This window comes from Exophiala oligosperma (assembly GCF_000835515.1).
Source record: "Exophiala oligosperma strain CBS 72588 unplaced genomic scaffold supercont1.2, whole genome shotgun sequence".
Classification (NCBI taxonomy): Eukaryota; Fungi; Ascomycota; class Eurotiomycetes; order Chaetothyriales; family Herpotrichiellaceae; genus Exophiala; species Exophiala oligosperma.
Window position 1 is genome coordinate 170,620 of NW_015622819.1, and position 18,791 is coordinate 189,410.

Sequence of the window (18,791 nt, forward strand, 5' to 3'; positions counted from 1 at the left end):
GACCAGATTCCATGCATAAGCAGAAAGCTCGAATTGTTTCAACCTGACGGGCTGGATTATTATCGTTGACTCTTTGGACATTCTATGCGATCTACATAAACCCTCTCGCTCTTTGTATCAAAACTTGTAGAAACATAGACCAGTGTAAGCGTGGGTAGCACCCTCGAGAATCTTTTCCTTGAGCCCGTAGTCGGTCGAGCACTTCCACACGTGTCCACTCATATCGGCCACGTATAGGCAGTCGTTGACCTTGTCCAGTCGAAGGCCGATGCCTTCGCCGAGACCCTGGGCGATGATTTGCCTGCCAAGTTTACCCTCTGCTGAGGGTGCTTCGCCCGCAATCTGCTTCTTGTTGAGAGTATTGCCGTATGGGATTTCGCCGCGGTCGGTCCAGTAGAGGACGCCATCCTCGTCTTCGTACTCGAGGTCGATACACTCCGGTAGGCCATCGATGACGATCTCGACGTCCTGCCGGTTGGATGGAGTGGTTCCGGAGGGCAGGTCGAGACTCGCGGAAAATATGCGGCCCTCGTTGGCTTTAGAGTGGCCCTTTTGCGTCCAGAAGAATTTGTTTAGCTTCTTCGAGATCGCGACGCCCACTGGCCAATATAGACCATTGGCCTTTTTCTCGGGTTCCTTTTCCCAGTCACCGGACTGGTAGATTGTTTCCAGATTACGGCCGTCGAGGTCGCACCTCATCACCCTCAGCCCTTCACGGTCGCAAAAGTAGAGCTTGTTGGCGGATTGGTCGATGGTCAGTTGCTTGGGAGTGTGAACCTGCCCAGGTCGGACCACCATTTGTACGTCGCTACCATCCAGGTTGGCCGACTGTACGGATCCATCGTTTGCCTTGGGATTTCCCATGTTGGTCCAATACATGCGCTTGGTCGACGAGGCCACATCAATGCCATCGGGATTCGGCAGCGACCCTGCCAGCTCGACCGGCCGGGACCCCTTATTTTCGACCGTGTAAGCCAAAATCTGGCCCGAGTGCATGATCTGGTCGGCAGTCTTCTCCTTCAATGGTTCCGCCAGGCCAATATTGAGCAACAACAACCGTGTCTGCGAACCGGGCGCCGGAGCAGCATACAATCCTCCCTTGCCGGCAGATTTTTGACCAAGTTTGCCAGAGGAGATATAGTTGTCCTGAAGCCACTTGAGGTGGTAGTCCGGCAGTTTCCGATCGTCGATGTAGTGCTTCTCAATATGTTCGACCGTGTCCAAGCCGACGGAATCCATCATTTTGCTAGAGAAAGTCAGTTGGGGATGATTGAACGGTCTCAAGACACTTGCCATGGTCCGACCTGACGGTTGACGTATTGTTCGATCCAAATGCCGTCGATGACCTCAGGCGTCGAAACCCCTTCGGCGAGCACTGACAGGACCTCTCGTTTGATGGCGGCCCAAATGCGGTTGAAGATAAATCCCGTGGATTCTTTCAACGCCACCACAGGGTGTAGACCGGCTTCCTTATGACGATCTACAAGGAAAGGAAATATTTCAGGGTACGTGTATCCGCTGGTCATGAGTTCAACGATAACTGCCTGTTCATCGTTTAGTGTTGTCCAGTACCATTCACGCGACAAAGCCATACCTCCGGCGGCATCATGTAATGAGTATTGAGAACCCTCTTTTTCGTCTCGTCATTGACTTTACCCAACAGTTCACCGCTCTTATAGGAACTGCTGTTGGAGGCAAGGATACAGTCATCTGGAGCATACGTCTCCAAATCGGCAAAGGTGTTTTCCTTGAGAGCCAGGATCTCTGGGACCGCCTCAAATACCAACCAGGTGTCCTTGACTCCGGCAGCAAAGTCTTCGACAGCCTCCCAAGTGCCAGCACGGCGGCCGCTCAATGTGGTGAAAGAAGAAATCTCATCCTTGATGTACTTGACGGCGTCACAACGTGACTTCTCCGTCGGGTCGCGGATGCGGACATGATGGCCAGCGGCGACGAAGCAGGCGGCGATGCGACGTCCAAGAACACCACCACCAAGGACGCAGACAGGTCTGGATTCCCAGTTGGTCGGAGGTTGCCAGGTCATGCTGTATGGTCTAGAAAATGTCTTTTTTTTTGACGAATCGACACACTATTGTCCTTCTTCTAACCTTGGGGGTGCAATTGCTGTAAAGCTGTAGACGTACCGCGCTCATGTTGATAAGCCTTGTTCTTCTTAGCGACCTGGACAATATATCACCGTATCAGTACGTCATGCTGCTGCATTATTCAGAAGTATTCCACCGGGACCCCCCGGCATGTTCACGTGTGCGCCCTGACGATCTCTCGAGAAAAGCATCGACGTCTTCTTGGTTGCCATAGTCGCCTCCGTTGACAACATTTTCGAGAAATTTGCTCACACAAAGTTTCCTTTGTTGGCATGTTGTCTTCGTCATGGTCCGTCATCCTTTGCTTCGTCAGTCGGCCTATCTGGAGACGCGCGTCAACTGGCATCATGTTTCACGCCAGGGTTATCTGTATGGAGAAGAATAGCACGATGTTGCACAAGCAGCAGCAATGTTGCGAGAGCGAGCCGCAGCGGGTCACTCCTCCCCACGTACCGGGCAGATGGTTCATTATTGGTCGTTGGACAACGGTGCCTGGCCTCGGTACCTGTGACATCACCATACCCGAGACGATGCTTACTGTCCTTACCACGAAGCTTTCGCTCTGTGCATTAGCACCGGATTCAGGGGCTTGAATGACTGAGCATATTAGCTTGGTCTTTCTACCATTATAGCCGCTTGAGTATCCATGAGGAGTATCGTCAGGTTGATGTACCAAGAAGAGTGTCTTTTTTCAAGTTTGCAGTATTAATATTTGTATGACAAAAATAGGTATCTACTGTATCAGACAGAATAAAAGTCAGATCTCTAGAAGCACTTTCACCGTATGTGTCTCTTAAAGAAGCATAGCCACACCACCAGCAATCACCATGCCCACCTTCGAGATGTCCTTCCATGCGGGTGCGGCACCTCCAGTATACGTAGACGGTGCGGGTTGAGTTTGCGAGCCCCAGGAAGATGAGGGTGGCATGGACATAGTGGTAGTCACCGGCGCGGCGGAAGTCATTGTGGTTGAAGTGCCCCAGTTATTGCCTGAGTTGGTGGTGGAAGGAGGAGGTGCGGGCGTCGAGGTGACCGACGATGTTGGTGGTGGGACTGGAGAAGACGTGGTTGAGCTGCTGCCGCCGCCGCCCAGTTTCAGGCCAGTGATGGCCTCGCAGTTGGTGATGCCAGGTCCGCTTGGTACGGCAGATGAGAAGCCGCCCACGACGGTGGCAGGGATGACGCCGTATGGCTGAGTGGCGTTGACCGAGCATACCCACCAGCTTTGGACGCCGGTGATCTGGACGGTACCGTCGTTGCCCAGCGAGCCGGCCATGGGGTAGGAGGCATCAGTGGCCGCACCACATTCGAGAGGACCGGCATTGCCTGAGATTTCGGATTGTTTGATGACGTAGCAAGGTAGTCCTTGCCCCGACACGACCGTCGTGTCCATGAACAAGTTGGACGTTGAGTTGAAATAGAATTGGTCGCCTCCGGAGACGACGCTGCTGCCGGTACGCTGTGACAGTGCGACTTGGTAGTTCTGAGCCGCACCGACGTGCTTTCCGGCTATCTGCTGGCCATTGTACGAACCTCCGACGATGGTGATGGGGCTTCCTGCTGGAAGGGCCGCCGTGGTGGCGGACTGGGCCAAGGCAAGGCTGGCCCCGGTTAAGAGAAGAATCTGAGTAAGCATTTTTTTCTAATGTCCCGCGAAGGAAAAAGCTCGTGTATTGATGAAACAGATAAGTTTAGAGATATGATTCAAAGAGTAGCGATGGTAGGAATGAAAGATTCCATGAATAATTGAAGTATTGATACTCCTTATATCATCCCCGAGGCCCAAGGTACCTACTAACATCATTGTCAAACTTCCCAGGTACTAATCTTAGGTATACTTGGTTACTCCTGGTAATACGCAGCACAAGGACCGACAAGGGACCCGTGCTCCGGACCTCGATCTTTCAAGGGTCAGTCCAGATCTAAGAAGGTCCGTGCCTTGCCACTAAGCCACCCCGCGTCAGCTAGCCACACGTTCTCGAAATATGTCGGGGTACCACCCAAGTTTACTACCTTGTTGTCTTGGACGGCGAGGACAGTAGGTAGTATCGCTGCTACCAATATGGTGACGATATACCACTGAGGACAAGACATGATGCTTCAAAATCCAAAAATAGCTCTCTCTTCATGAATGGTGAGTAGTTGATCATTTTCTCCTTCACAGTATTATCCATAGATTTGTCTCAGACTGTATTTGTATATGGTTACTACGACAAACGGGCTCGAGCCTTCAAGTTGTAGTACCAAAAAAATAGTGTTGTCGCGACAACAAAACACTAGGTAGTATTTCTCCCTTTACTCTGCACAGCCCTGTCAAAGTATGGTAAAAGGATTCTAAATTACGTGCAGAAATGGCTTGCGCCCATGACGAATCCTCACCGTGTGTGACAGTATTCTTATCCTCGGAGAATATACAAGCATCATTCCCTGGTACAACCCTCTCTGTCTCACGCACACTGTTCCTTTCCTGCGCTGTCAGTCCTGGCGCACTGTTGATAGCTTGTTTCCTCATAGGTACAAGTCTAGCTTCAGAGGATTAGACAATCACTAAGAAGAAATTCCCTTCATGCTAACGTCCTGTATTGTTATAAAATGCGCTATTTACTCCTTCTTACCAATACAATCAGATTCAAAACTCCAGTTAACAGTGTAACCTCACAATGTCATCACCAACAGTTATTCCGACTTTATTCCTTTCTTCCCTCTCTAGTATCTGTGCAACTGCTTGATGGCACGATAGGTACAAGGCAGAAGAAGACCCAAAAATCAGAGGTGCTTTGATGTCAAGAAGGAGAATGGCCAGTCTCAACAGTCGCACTCTACCGGTGGATTACACTGTGACCCACTCCAAGAATCGACATTGACACAATTCCAGTAATCGGTGCAGAGATCGTCGCAGCTCTCGACGTCGTCGGAATCTCGCGCAAGGAGTATACCCCGGCCCGAGACGATGCCCATGCCCATAAACAGCAGAATTGTAGAGACGAGAATCTGGAGACGCATTTTTTGGTCTGTGTGATGTTTAACGGGTGTGATATAAATCGAATGACACGTCTCTTGACCTTGTCTGTGGGTCCTCAAACGACGATGTCGATGGCGATGTAATAAGATGTGGAGCAGCAACTTCTGGGCGAGGACGGCTTTTTTCTGTTGCGGTGTTGACCCGGGGATTGAAGTAGGTAAGTTGAAAGGTGATGCTTTTATATAGTGATGTGTCAGAATTAAACAGGACTTTAGGTTGACACTGACACTTCCTAGTATGGAAGACGGAGGTGAATGCTTATTATATGCACGTATACTCCGTACTGACCTCATCAACAGTAAATTTGCTACCAAGTCTTCTACTATATTTTTCTATCGGCCGTTCTGGGCACTACAATCTTCCTTCAAATGTGGCGGTGCTCGAAAGCGCGGGCTTTAACCGAAGTTTATCTAACTCTACAGTATTATCGTCCCAGATTGGGTTGATTCAGGTCCCGTGCACGAGTCTGGATGGTACGGGTAGAGGTCGATTAGGGTCGTATTTGTCATAAATTTTCAGGAATAAGGTGGACGCACGGATACCGTGAAGAGTAGCCGTCCAAGAGTGCGTCACGGGGACAGCAGACTGCGCTGTCTCAAGTCTCAAAGTAGGACAGCTTGATCCCTAAACCAAGGTATGAATGACGGCGAAACAATAGTTGAGGGCTACATAGGTGGATCAAAGCAGTTGAAATAGATGTCGAATCACTCGTCTCTCAGGACGTGCCCTCCAGTGTAGACAATTCGCGGTCCAGTTCTTGGGAAACACCGTGTCCAGTGCAGCGACGATAGTAATCTGCCCAACTAGACGATAAGCGTGCGGACTCAAAGCCCTTTCACCGGGGAAAGAGAGCAGAGATCGTTGTCTACACTGAGGTCCGGAAGTCAGGGAAGGGTCACTACATACTGATATATTCTCTACCCTACATTATCTCAATACTCAATACTCTTTCTCCTTGGCACATCTTATGCCGTGATTGTATTCTATCATCACTTTCTTGTCACAGCATCAACACTGTCTGAGATCGTCATCTAGGACGAAGGACTGGTTCGACTCAAGCCGAGGCATTCAGCCATGCCGAAAAATATATCAACGTTGCCATACACACCCCCGAATCTTTCCTGACAAGGTCCACGAGTGAATACTGGAACATCAGTAAGGGAGTGCACGCCTTGGTCGGCCTGTGAGAAAAAATTTCGTTAGTCATAATAGCTACATAGATACTGCAGGAGAGGAAATGGCTCACCGAGACAGGAAGAGTTCCATTGACAATGAATCCAGTGACAGCATCGACATAGTTGACGAAAAAATCTTCGTTATCAAAGCCAGTGATGTTCAGTGCCGGAAGACGAGGTCCCTTCTTGTGAACTTGATAGTTCTCCCTATGGTCAGGGTTGGCACCGAGCCCGGAGAACAAAGTGTATCTGGGGTCCCAATTGGCAGGGAAATTGACACCGGGACCGTAGACGAGGTTCTGGTCACTGCCGATAGGGGCTGATCGATTGGCCACCAGATATTGAGAGAGGCCAGACTCTTGGTAAGTACCGATGGCTCCTCGCTTGTCACGATCATTGTGTTGAGCGTTGAGGAATTTGGTGTCGACACTACCCATGACGTCAAACCCGTGTCCGTGATCAGCAGTGACGAGGACAAGAGTGTTGTTCAGCTCGCCAATGGACTCGAGATAAGCGAACGTGGCCTTGATGGTATCATCGAGTTCGAGGAGCTCACCAAGAGCCCGATCGTAATCCAATGTATGCATTTGTTTGTCGATGCTAGCCGCTTCGGACATCAGGAAGAAGCCGTCTTCTTGGTGACGAGTGTGCAAAATCTCGAGAGCCTTGAGTGTCATCTCTTTGAGTCCCGGCTGGTCAGTGGCGGAAGAGTTGGACCCATCTGGCGCGGTTTTGGGCTTGTCCACGTTCTCTGGGTAGACATTTCGATCGAGCCATTTGGCCATGTTGCTGACCGAGAAAATACCCAATGTCTTGGAGGAGTTGGAAGAGGCCTGCAAGGCAGTGTTGTTCAGGACAACCGAGTAGTTTTTCTTCGCAAACTCAGCATAGTAGTCTTTACCCTGGAAAGATCCTTTCCCTGGGTAGAACTGTTCAGCGCCACCCCCGAAGAGCACGTCAGGGCCCGTCCAGTTCGTCCAAGTGTAGTTGGTAATTCCATTGAGGTAAGAATCAATCACGGCGCCATATTGACCACGGTCACGAGTATGGGCAGTCAGTGCCGCAGGTGTAGCATCTGCAATGAAGGCTGTCGAGACGATACCCACACCGCCTTTCCAGAGTCGGTGGAACATCTCGGCGATAGTCTCGACCTTAGGATCATCAAATGGCGTCTTGGAACTGTCCGCATAGACACCCAAGGCGTTTACAGTGGACTTGTGGCCGGTGTAGAGTGCTGTTGCAGAGTTGGCACTATCAGTAATGAACGAGTCCAATGAATGGGTCATCTGGTGACCCAAGACTGGAAACGTGTCCATGGCCATCTTGGTCTGATATTTGCCGTTGATCTGTTGATGTGCAATCAATCGAGCAGCTGTGATCATGTTGGTTGTCATGCCGTCGCCCTATGATTTGTCAGACAGTTGTAGATAGATGGTCGGCGAAAGCAGACCCAGGCACAACGGGACCGGATCTGAGGGAGCGAGTTGCACTTACAATGAACATGACGATATTCTTGGCCTTCCTTTGAGGAGCGACATCTCGGACCGTCCAGTTGGCATAGGTTTGCGACCCGTTGCGGTAGTTGAGAGTAGCAATGTAGTTACCCGGTTCATACAACGCAACCCGCCTGTACGCCTTGGCCGCAACCTTGACCATAGAAGGAGTGTGGGCAGCCTTTGCGAAGAGGTCCTCGTACCACGTAAAGTTCCAAGTTTCGAGCTTGGGTTCGTCAACGTTGAAAAAACTTGCTGCCGGCTTTGGCTTGTCCCCGTCCTTTGCAACAGTCAAAGTGAAGTTGGTGTCAGGGGTGCTGTAACCTGGAACCACCTCACTGCCATTGACGGGAGCATGAACCTCGACACGAATGTCGAAGTATTGGCCTGGAAGGAAATCCACTTGGTCTGGAGGAAGAATACATCCCAAGCTGGGACAGGAGCCAAGTCTCTGGTATGTCTGAGCGCTACACTGGGTGCACAAGGCACCAAGCAGTAGAGCCGCCTTTAGTCCAAAGTGAGTTTTCATGGTGCCACTGTACCGACGTTCGGTTTCAAATGCAATCTTCGAGCTCAAGAAGAGACTGCAAGCGAATGAAGAAGTAGAGAGGAAGCTCTGGCATTCTTGTAGCTTCCACGCCTTGTCTCCAAAGACATCTTCCGCCAGTCAAACCATTCAACTGCTGACGAGTTCCGATGGTTACATCCTGGTGATTCGGATCGAAAAGGCACCTTCACAATACCCTCGTGGCTTTATCAAGCTTTGCCCAGTCTCGCAGCGGCCCATAGAGAACAGGTGTTTGACGTTGAAGCCAGCCTTGTTTGAGCAGGAGGAGCTCATAGCGGAATGATGCCAAGGACGCCGGAGAGTTGCCAAGACCTGGGTAGGCACAACAAGCTCTATCCTCCAATCAAGCCACCCACGTTGGCAGCGAGAGTGCATTCCCGACATCGTCGCCATTTGACACAGATGAAGTATGCCGAGACATAGGAACTCAAGGCAAATGCTATCGGCTCAGGCGTGCTTTTCAGTCAGGTCATCATTGGATGGCAGAGTCCATCGAGCGGAATATTCGACGGCATGAGTGGAAAGTGGTTTTCTCGAGTATCTCATCATCAAAGCATCATCAAGAGGATAGCGTGAAATAGATTCCAGTCCGAGAGATACAGCGATCTCCACGTACAGAATCACCCAGCACGTGGTGGACCGACATAGCCTCCAAAGGTATGGAAGAAGCTCCGACCTCGCTTGTCATTGTCCATATACTCCACTCTATGAATATCGATATGCAACGCATCTGATCAGCTGCCTCGGGTTCCTGGTTGCAATCTGGTAGCATCGCTGGAGCTGGAAATGTCCACCATACCTCGCGAATCCAGGTTAGTGTGGCCTAGACCATGTACGAATGTCTCAACAGCGCACAGTGCAACAAGTGAAGTCGACCAACGTACACGTTCTCGGCAAGCACGAAATCAGTGGAATGTCGCTCATAGTTGCCAGAAAAAGCCCACGAGCAAAGGATCAATTGACGCTCAACATAAACATACAGCAAGATAACCATACCTGAGCTGAGCACATGCTTCAAAGCCTACCTGTTCGCTCGCTGGGACCATCTCAATGTCATCCATGAATGCAGTTCCAGCGCTGTATACAGCCAGCCAGCTTCGTCCAAAGTTGTCGATTTGATGTTCACGTGGCACTTGTGAGCTTAAACTGACAATTGTATTCACTCTCTTTCGCACAGTACTTTTGTTTCTTGATTCGCACTGGCTGATTACCTTCAGCCCGAAATGGGGTAACTAAGCAATGTGCGAGAGCGCTCGCTCAGGTTCGGGCTGTAGGTGTAGACTGCATGTGAGGACCTCGACGAACAGTTGCGGGTTGGTCAGAGACAAACACAAAGACAAAGTTCGCGAAGAGGGCGAGTTCGAGAAGGAGTCGACACTTTGATTTTGAAAGTAAAGGGTAACCATTGGACTGAAAGGGTTGCTGACAACTAGAAATGGTGGTGGTGGTAGTGGTGGTGTTTTTTCTTAGTTGTTCAATGTTGTTGCGCAGTTGTCCATGTCGCGCGGGGTAAAAAGTCAAGAAATGAGGAAGGAGTCATCACCACCACTTCTTATCGTACTGTAGACTGCGATAAATCTTGCGATAAATCTTCAACACAATAAACCCCCCTGTCACCCACCGACCACTCACCATCCATGAACTCGAGGGACATGCAACCACAAAAATAAGCTACTGAATAAAGCAGTAAGCGAGAGGCTTTTCAAGCTTATCCTACTCGCGCCAACCAATGCCGAGTCATCAGATCTTCCTCAAACTGTCCATCTTCAGAGATCTCTCTTCTCCCTTTTCTCGTATGCTACGAGTATGAGGACAGAACAAGGAATCTTGCTGTACGTGATATACCTATAAATCCTAGGATGATCGTCAGCTTATCCTCTCAATCATGCGACACTATTGCACGTACCGCAGTCATCCGCAACCGAAGAGGAAATGGAGGAGTGAGCGAAAAAGTCTGTGCCCTGGAGCCTTTGTCAGGGTCTGGCCCGTCCGCCCTCGCCGTCCAGGTCCATTCCACCATTGGTATGCAGCATTATTGACTCTGGCGTGAACGATTGACTCTATTCTGGGTGAGCTTGGTTTGGCGCTACCTTCCTCGGTTTCAAACTCTTGTTCGTCGCGGGCCATTGAGCCTCGTCCTATTCGACCACCCGACCCAATGGTGGCATTTTTTCCACGGCATGCTTGCCACCCCCTATGGCTTGTCTAAGGGCATGTTTTCCCACACTGAACGGCCAGCATTCCCATGGCCGACCCTACTCTCGTTGAAAAAGGCCTGCAGCTATCGCCGTTCTTGTGGGGACTGTCCCGTACAAGTCTGGTCAACGGCTGAAAAGTGAAGATCCCGAACCAACTGAGACAAGATGGGGACTACGATGCATCCCTCATCGAGTACTACCACCCTCTTGGAAGATGCCAAAGACATCAAATGGATCCAAAAGCCCAGCTATTCTTCTGTTCAATCTTTTTCTCGGCGTGTTCGTACTCTTCTCATCATGTTGCTGCTGTCTTTCGTTTTTCTTACGGCCCTGGTGTTAGCCCTGGCCGCGCCCCAACACAAACGGCAGGTCACCGGTCCGGTTATTGGCTCTAACTTCCAGGACCCGTCCGTGGTTCAATTGGCCGATGGGAGCTGGATGGCCTATGCTGGTGTCAATGGGAACCCAGCCGGCATTAATGTTCTGATTGCAACTTCGACCGACTTTTCCACATGGACGGTTCGAGACGGCTGGGACGCTTTGCCCAGCCTGCCATCATGGGCTGCATCACCGCCTCACGTTTGGGCTCCTGATGTGACACAACTGGTATGTGCTCATATTTTCTCATAAGCGAAGCGTAGCTTGAGAGGATTTTTAACTTTGGATCGACAGGGGAATGGCAATTTTGTGCTTTACTATTCGGTCTCCATGGCCGAAAGCCCGGGAAAGCACTGTGTCGCAGCAGCCATCGCTTCAAACCCAGAAGGACCATTTACACCAGTCCAGACACCACTGTCCTGTGACTTGAATGCCGGCGGGGCCATCGATGCGGATGGTTTTCAGGATCCCATCACGAGTCGCCAATATGTCATCTACAAGGTCGATGGCAATTCGGTCGGCAATGGAGGTGCTTGCGCAAACAGCGTCAACCCCATCGCCCCGACGCCGCTGGTTTTGCAAGAAGTAAACCCCAATGACGGTTACTCCTTCATCGGCACTCCACTCGCTGTCCTGCTGAATGATTCGGACGATGGACCGAATATTGAGGCTCCCTCATTAACCTACGACGCGTCGTCGGGGACTTATATTCTCTTCTACAGCTCTCAATGCTTCACCACAACTCCCTACAACATCCGTTATGCCACGAGCAAAAGCATCACCGGACCTTATACGAAGCAACCCAATTCGTTTCTGCAAACTGGCAGTACCCCAGCGCAGGTGTATATTCCCGGCGGCATTGACATTACACAGGATGGTAAATTGGCGGTATTTCATGGCGATCTGAACATGGGTTGGTTTCAGAACGATGGCAGCAAAAGGGTGCGCGCTATGTACGCGATGGCTCTTCAGGTAAATGGCGGAAACGCAAGGGTAGGACGACTATATTGATTTTGAGGTTGAAACCGGGATTTAAAGGGAGGCGCACCCTGGTTCTAGATATAGATACTACGAAGATATGATAATACATAATCTGTCGATTATATTTTATGAGTCCCATTGATCCTTTTTTCAACGTCTTGGATAGTAGTACCAGTGCGAACCACAACCCATCACTGTGCGTGATTAAATAAGCGATGCTAAGTATTCACCTTATGTCTTCCGCCACACTTTAGAAACATTGACCACCACTTGATATGTACCCTTCCAACCAAAGCAGGATCTGGTGTCCGACAAGAGCGAGAATAATGGCATTATTATTGTTGAATGCACCGTTGGCCTTGTTCAACACGATCTTCAGGAAAGTCTTTCCATTCTTTTCAATTGGAGGATATTTGTTCCGAAGCGTTGTGTATCCATCAGCACGCCCCCATCCGTCCATCCACTGACGTCGCCAACAACTGTCGGCCTGTGTTTTCCAGTCACTCATGTCGCAACTCCATCCATTTGTCTTGAATGTCTCACGCAGACTTTTCCTCCCTCTGAACCTCTCAGTACGCATGACTGAATTCATTTCGCGTCCACTCAATCATCTAATACGGGGTGTTGCTTGCTGATGGAGAGACGCTGTTTCAGTTGCCAGGGGACAGTTGTAGAACATCGAATATCCTCAATCAACCATCATCATTCCCGCTGACACTCTGGGACGTTCCTTACAATATGCCTTGACGTCTGTGAGTTCTTGATATTTTTCTCGTCTTGGAAAATTTTGTTCTGTCTCTCCAAAGCCCATCTGAAGAAAGACATACGAATTTCCCGATAGCACGCATCGATCCGCATGCCGTCTTGTTCTTTCGAGCCCATCCAGAAAAATGTCCTTTCACAGTCCCTTCGACATAACCAGCCAAGCTTCACATGGCCATGAACTTGGTCGACAACCGTCAGCGCCCCGGACCATCAGTGCGCCATACAACCTTGCCGGGCCTCGAGCCTCCCCCGAACCTGAAAGGCAGCAGACTCGAAGTGGTCAGGAGGGGACCAGTTGCGTCAGTCGAGAATATCACGAGCACGACCCGCATCATGCAGAGTATACGAAGCAACCCATCTGGGGATTTGCAGCACCTCTCCCCCGCGTCAAACGTCCAGGGATGGAGTCGAGACGAACACGTACAGGTTATCACGAACAAACATCCTCCAGCAATAGAACCCAAGCCCATCGTCACCCGACTGACCAGCTATCCGTTCAGCCATCGGCCCCGAGTGGTACGGAAGCAGCTCCCCAGGTCGGAGTCACGCCAGAAAGGAACGACAAAGATCACGAGCAGAAAGCTCGTCCCGTCGCAGAACAACATCCCGATCTTCTGCGTCGAGCTACCACCGCTGGACTTTCCACCTACCACCCCGACGGACAGGATCACTCTTCGACGCTGAAGCCGGTAGAATCTATACAACTGCGGCCGAGTCGACGGACGCAGGACCTCGCCAACGAGCACATCAGCGCACAGGATCAGGTCACCCCGTTCAGCAGTTCCGTGGTGCGTGGTCGACCGAGCCACGGTCACCAGATGGCGGTTCTTCAAGGGCTGCATTCTACACCAAGCGTGGCACATCGCCGGGATCAAGATCCGATTTCGAGACAGACCAAGTCACAATTGAGTGAAGCCGAAGTCGAAGCTGCCCGCGGACGCTTGCAAGAACTGGCCGACACCGCAGAGCACGAGCCAGGAGTACATCAGACTTCGCCAAATATCAACTGGGAAGAGTTCCAGCAGCCAGAAGAAGATGAGGCCGATCGCGACTCCCAGCTGCAAAAGCCTCCAGATCCGCCGTACTACAATCTCTGGGGCAAGTGCCGCAATCCTCTGCGACAGCCATTTGCAGAGTTTCTGGGCACCTTGGTCTTTATGACCATCGGCCTCTGTGGCAGTATAGTGCGTACGACGGCGCCGGACGACTATGGCAACCTCCTCACGGCCTACCTCGCCTGGGGTCTCGGTGTGATGATAGGCATCTACATCGCCGGGGGAGTGTCCGGTGGCCACCTGAACCCGGCACTCTCCCTCATGCTCTCAGTGTTCCGCGGGTTCCCCTGGAGTTTGTGCTGGCAGTATATCCTGGCGCAGATACTGGGAGCTCTCGCCGCGTCCGGGATCGTGTACGGACTCTACAAGGACGCCATCGAGCAGTACGCGTCCGCGGACGTCACACGAGTCGGCCCGGCCTTCTGGACGGCGCCTCGGCAGGACCTGAGCAAGGCCGCCGCCTTCTTCACCGAGTTCACCGCCACCGCCATCGCATCCGGGTCGGTCCTCGCCCTCGGGGACGACACCAACTCGCCCCCCGGCGCGGGCATGCACGCCTTCATCATCGGCCTCCTCACGTCAGCCTTGTGCATGGCGTTCTCGTACAACACGGGGACCGCGCTCAATCCCGCACGGGACCTGGGCCCCAGACTGGTGACGTGGATGGCAGGGTTCAGCACCGAAGTGTTTACTTTGTTTGACTGGTGGTGGATTTGGGGCCCCTGGGTAGGGACGATCACGGGCGCGCTGTTCGGGGCTTTTGTCTATGACTTGCTCATTTTCCTCGGTGGCGAGAGTCCTGTCAATTACCCCACACAATTCGAGCTTCGTGATCGGATTAGCTCTTGGAAAGATCGAAGGACCGCGTCGAGGATGGGAAGAGGAAAGGATATTCAGGACAAGATCAATCAGAAGATAGAGACCATAGCTTAATATGAGTCGCCGTGAGAAAGCAAGCCAAAGCACGAAGTCTGGGCATTTCTCCCCATGATAAAATTGTTCTAAAATCGTCAGTCGTGATATATGCGACGAGGCTGCGACAGTGCACAAAAGTGATTTCGATGATCAATTAACCCCCATACACGCATTACTGGGCAATAGAGCAAAAATCCGCTTCTGAAAGGCAGCATGAGTCACTGCATACTTACTTCCAAGGCAAGACGAAGACTTGGCCAGGATAATTGGTCAGTGCATGCATGGGCAGACGAAGACTCGCTGGTGGCCTGGTCCCGTCAGTTACGGCCGTTGCGGCTGCTGGGGCCGTCCACATTTCTTTGGGCTGAATAAGTACGTATGTAAACCAGCAGACGCAGGACTCTTGTCATTTACAGAAACACCGTAAGACGATCTGGCACTCCTTGGACAAGAATAAAAATGGTCAATTCAAGCGGCGAAGTTGCGGCAGGAGAGTCGACCGGGTCACCAGCCAAGTACAAGCGGAAGTTGACCGAGGCACGTCGCGAGCAGAACCGTCGGTCTCAGCGACTCTGGCGCGAGAAGCAGAAACAACGACGCGAAGAAGAGCTCAAATCCAAAGTTCAAGAAGAGCTACATAAGCTTGGAAGCCAACAGTCATCGTATGTACAGCGAGCAGATGACGGGTCAACCTTGGTGGCCGGCCACGATGCGATTCGAGTACCCAGCTCTGGAATCTCACAGCCTTGCGATCCCCAGGTCCAGGATCAAAAACCGATGGAGACTTCGGGTTCCTCATCAGACGAGGAGATCTGTCTTCCAGATCCAGTATTGCCTCTCACCACGGCTTTGTACTACTTCCTACCGCCTGACCCGCAGGCGGTAGATATGCGATGTTTCTGGGGTTGTCCTCCAGGAATCGAGCACAACTTATATCAACCTCCACAACCGTCTCGGCGGCCTCGAGTAGTCTCGACAGAACCTCCTTCGACTACCTCTCCATATTCCATTCCGACCCTTGTCTCGTCGTGGAACGCATCTCCACCGTCCGCGCAAGGGGAGTCCCGTACTACCACCCTTGCGCCACCGTCTTCCTTCTCCTCCGGGTCACACTTGCCATCGCCATACATCAATCACCTCCAGCTGGTCGGGGAGTCCTGCTTCGCCGCAACGCTCTCCATCGCCACAGGTCTGGGGATCAGCAGAGCTTCGTACGTCAATGACCATCCGTCCCCCTTCTCAACCTCGTCTACTGCCGACATCCACACCATCCCCGCCGACCTCCGACCGACGGCCATTCAGATCATGCTCCCACATCCGTGCTACCTGGATTGCATTCCATTCCCGCACTTTCGAAGCATGGCGGTATATCTGTCCAGTCTCAATCGCCTGGACCATTGCAGCTTGTTCTTGGACATAATGCACGACGGAATGGTCTGCTGGGGCCGACGCGGCGCCAACGCCCAATACGGTAGGAGCATGCGCGACAGCGTACCGTGGAGCAAACGAAGTTGGGAAGTCAAACCATGGTTTCTCCGGAAATGGGCCTGGATCGCGAAAGCGGACATACCTGCCATCGACAGCGGTGACGCGTTGCAACACGCCAGCGAAGTCGGTTCTGTTGGTAATGACGATGACGACGAGGATGGCATGATCAGTGGAAGTCAGTGGTGGTGGTCATTGCACGGTGGGAACAAAGAAGACCACCAGGACAACCTGAATCGAAATGTTGTCGAGGGCTCGAAGCAACAGTCGCGGCAGCAGCAGCCACAGCAGGAAGAACTGGGCAGCTATCTCAGTCGAATCTTGACCTGCAATGTCGCCATTCGACAAACGAATGAGAAACATCTGCTCAGGAAATGGGACGGTGTACACGACAACGACTACTACGCAGACCCTTTAAGTAACGATTGATTCATGAGGTACTTGTTGAGATATCATTTGACAACGTTGGCATCTGACCCTTTGCGGGTGGACTGTATCTGTAGCCGGAAAACCCTCCGTCCTAGTGCTGGATACGCATAAGAGTACCTGCCTATGTACAGTAATCAAGTGTTAATTCAGGTATATGGTAAAACGAATATTATAGCTGTCTAATCATCAGCTCAGCGAATTAATAAGGCAGCATCTGATCGCGAAACGAACCTATGAGATCTAGATTTTTGGTACCAATCGCGATGCCCGATTGACGCATGTTCCACATGCTCTTCCGATCTTCCCATGTGCCGTTTGTCTCGCATAAAAGAGTTCGGGATGATGCATTGCGAAGGTTTCATGGTAACATAAGGTGAGCATAGTGTGTCTCTTTCATTACTTCAGAAGCTCTCTTCAATAAATATATGCACGCGTGGGGTGACATAATAATCCTCTCATTACCCATTAGTTTCTCCGTACGGAGGAGATAAATAGGTCTTGCAGGCAGTGAACGCCTACAAATTAATCGCCGACAAACCCCTCGATAAAACAAAAGGTCGGCTTGAGGACTTGCACATTACTAGGTCATTCACTGAAACCCACCACCATGTCTTCATTCCTCATCCTCAGCATCAACGCAGGAAGCTCGAGTCTCAAAACCACCCTCTACCTCGAAGAAGGCGAGGATGGAGATAAGAAGCTGAGTAAACTGGCGAGTGCCCAGATCTCCGACATCAACAATCCACCAGCCCATCTCAAATACGTCCGGGGTTCCTACAAAGACACCAGCGAACTCGGTCAGGTGGCCGACCACAAGGCGGCATTCAACCACGTCCTCAATGCCTTCCTGACCGACTCGGAGATCCCTCAGGCCTCGCACCGAGAAGACATCCACTACGCCTGTCACCGGGTGGTGCATGGAGGCTCGTTCGAAGATGATCAGTTGATAACCAAAGAGACGTTTGACAAGATTGAGAAATTGTCGGATCTGGCACCACTGTACGCTCTTCCCTGTCCCTTCTGCCTTTCTAGCCCTCTTGAACGGACGAACGCATACTGACTGACTTGTGAACCAAAAAAGACATAATGCCTCCGCAGTCAGCCTCATGATTGCCTGCCAGGAGCAGCTCCCCCAAGTCACCAACGTCGCCTGCTTTGACTCCGGTTTCCACCATACCATGCCCGACTACGTCAAGACGTATGCGATCGACCAGAAGATTGCGAAAGAGAAGGGTCTGCGGAAATACGGGTTCCACGGCCTCAGTTACAAATACATCAGCCGCCGCGTGGCCGAGTATCTGAACAAACCTCTTGAGGAGACGAGCATTATAGCCCTCCACCTGGGCAGCGGAGCCTCTGCCTGTGCCATCAAGAACGGCCAGTCCATAGATACCACCATGGGCCTGACCCCGGTATCGGGCCTCCCCGGTGGTTCTCGCACGGGGGACATCGATCCCAGTCTGGTCTTCCACTACACCTCTGACGCGAGTGCGCTGAGCCCCAACAGCACTAAAGATTTACACATTTCTGCCGCCGAGGAGATCCTCAATAAGCAGTCAGGCTGGAAGGCTCTGACCGGGACCACCGATTTCTCCAAGATCGCCGACCCTAACGCCCCCGACACACACAAGCTCGCCTTCAACATCTTCGTGGACCGCATCGTTGGCTATGTCGGCAACTACTTTGTAAAGTTGGATGGCAAGGTCGATGCCTTGGTCTTCTCCGGCGGTATTGGCGAGAAAAGCGCATATCTACGGGAAGTCGTAACGAACAAGGTGTCCTGTCTCGGCTTTACCTTGGACCAGGAGAAGAACAGCAAGGCTGCAGAGACTGGCGATATTGTCGATATCGGTACCAGTCAAAAACTTCGCACGCTCATGTGCGAGACGGACGAAGACATCGAAATGGCCTACACAGCGGCGTACCATCCCGAGCGTATCGGGCAAGGAGAGTGAAATTTTCCTGCGATCCCTTAAATCTTGACACGGTTGCACACCTTTATTTAACTTTTCTCTGGGACAGTGGCCGCCTAGTCCCTCGCAATACGGCACAAGTTATGATAGGCTGTTAGTATGGTTAAACTTCAAAGGAAACAGCTGCAACCTGTAAATCCAAGCAGGCAGGTTTGAAGCGGGCAGGATGAGGAGCTTTCGAATTCATGTATAAATTCTCCTCATCCTTCTTGTTCCATTCTCTGCCCGCAAAGATCAAAGTCCATCATC

The 18,791-nt window shown here is 51.5% G+C and overlaps 7 protein-coding genes across 7 annotated transcripts; 4 read left to right on the plus strand and 3 right to left on the minus strand.

Annotated features, from left to right (window-relative positions):
- Positions 1–117: 117 nt before the first annotated feature.
- On the minus strand, positions 118–2,044 carry PV06_01546 (uncharacterized protein; the record flags this gene model as incomplete). The annotated part of the gene is made up of 3 exons (XM_016402154.1): positions 118–1,246; positions 1,288–1,544; positions 1,595–2,044. 3 exons carry the CDS (start codon positions 2,042–2,044, stop codon positions 118–120), a joined length of 1,836 nt encoding a protein of 611 aa, XP_016266051.1.
- Positions 2,045–2,791: 747 nt separating this feature from the next.
- On the minus strand, positions 2,792–3,825 carry PV06_01547 (uncharacterized protein). The gene has a single exon (XM_016402155.1). It carries the CDS (start codon positions 3,739–3,741, stop codon positions 2,899–2,901), a length of 843 nt encoding a protein of 280 aa, XP_016266052.1. The 5' UTR covers positions 3,742–3,825; the 3' UTR covers positions 2,792–2,898.
- Positions 3,826–6,000: 2,175 nt separating this feature from the next.
- Positions 6,001–10,170, minus strand: PV06_01548 (uncharacterized protein). The gene is made up of 3 exons (XM_016402156.1): positions 7,797–10,170; positions 6,374–7,705; positions 6,001–6,308 (listed from the first exon to the last, which is right to left on the minus strand). The coding sequence occupies exons 1-3, from the start codon at positions 8,322–8,324 to the stop codon at positions 6,159–6,161; spliced, it is 2,010 nt and encodes a 669-aa protein (XP_016266053.1). The 5' UTR covers positions 8,325–10,170; the 3' UTR covers positions 6,001–6,158.
- A 267-nt stretch (positions 10,171–10,437) lies between these two features.
- On the plus strand, positions 10,438–11,998 carry PV06_01549 (uncharacterized protein). The gene is made up of 2 exons (XM_016402157.1): positions 10,438–11,167; positions 11,234–11,998. The coding sequence occupies exons 1-2, from the start codon at positions 10,727–10,729 to the stop codon at positions 11,948–11,950; spliced, it is 1,158 nt and encodes a 385-aa protein (XP_016266054.1). The 5' UTR covers positions 10,438–10,726; the 3' UTR covers positions 11,951–11,998.
- A 319-nt stretch (positions 11,999–12,317) lies between these two features.
- PV06_01550 (uncharacterized protein) lies at positions 12,318–14,694 on the plus strand. Its single transcript, XM_016402158.1, has one exon. It carries the CDS (start codon positions 12,811–12,813, stop codon positions 14,671–14,673), a length of 1,863 nt encoding a protein of 620 aa, XP_016266055.1. The 5' UTR covers positions 12,318–12,810; the 3' UTR covers positions 14,674–14,694.
- Positions 14,695–15,114: 420 nt separating this feature from the next.
- On the plus strand, positions 15,115–16,689 carry PV06_01551 (uncharacterized protein; the record flags this gene model as incomplete). Its single annotated transcript, XM_016402159.1, has 1 exon — positions 15,115–16,689. One exon carries the CDS (start codon positions 15,115–15,117, stop codon positions 16,567–16,569), a length of 1,455 nt encoding a protein of 484 aa, XP_016266056.1. The 3' UTR covers positions 16,570–16,689.
- A 487-nt stretch (positions 16,690–17,176) lies between these two features.
- PV06_01552 (acetate kinase) lies at positions 17,177–18,524 on the plus strand (the record flags this gene model as incomplete). The annotated part of the gene is made up of 2 exons (XM_016402160.1): positions 17,177–17,568; positions 17,651–18,524. The coding sequence occupies 2 exons, from the start codon at positions 17,177–17,179 to the stop codon at positions 18,522–18,524; spliced, it is 1,266 nt and encodes a 421-aa protein (XP_016266057.1).
- Positions 18,525–18,791: the final 267 nt, after the last annotated feature.

Excerpts from the sequence above, each read along its gene's own strand:
- PV06_01547 (XM_016402155.1), bottom strand. The coding sequence starts at position 3,741 with ATGCTTACTCAGATTCTTCTCTTAACCGGGGCCAGCCTTGCCTTGGCC.
- PV06_01548 (XM_016402156.1), bottom strand. The coding sequence starts at position 8,324 with ATGAAAACTCACTTTGGACTAAAGGCGGCTCTACTGCTTGGTGCCTTG. Across the intron at positions 7,706-7,796 it reads AGAATATCGTCATGTTCATT|GGCGACGGCATGACAACCAA; the intron begins GTAAGTGCAACT and ends GACAAATCATAG. Across the intron at positions 6,309-6,373 it reads ATGGAACTCTTCCTGTCTCG|GCCGACCAAGGCGTGCACTC; the intron begins GTGAGCCATTTC and ends TTTTTCTCACAG.
- PV06_01549 (XM_016402157.1), top strand. The coding sequence starts at position 10,727 with ATGGGGACTACGATGCATCCCTCATCGAGTACTACCACCCTCTTGGAA. Across the intron at positions 11,168-11,233 it reads CTCCTGATGTGACACAACTG|GGGAATGGCAATTTTGTGCT; the intron begins GTATGTGCTCAT and ends TTGGATCGACAG.
- PV06_01550 (XM_016402158.1), top strand. The coding sequence starts at position 12,811 with ATGTCCTTTCACAGTCCCTTCGACATAACCAGCCAAGCTTCACATGGC.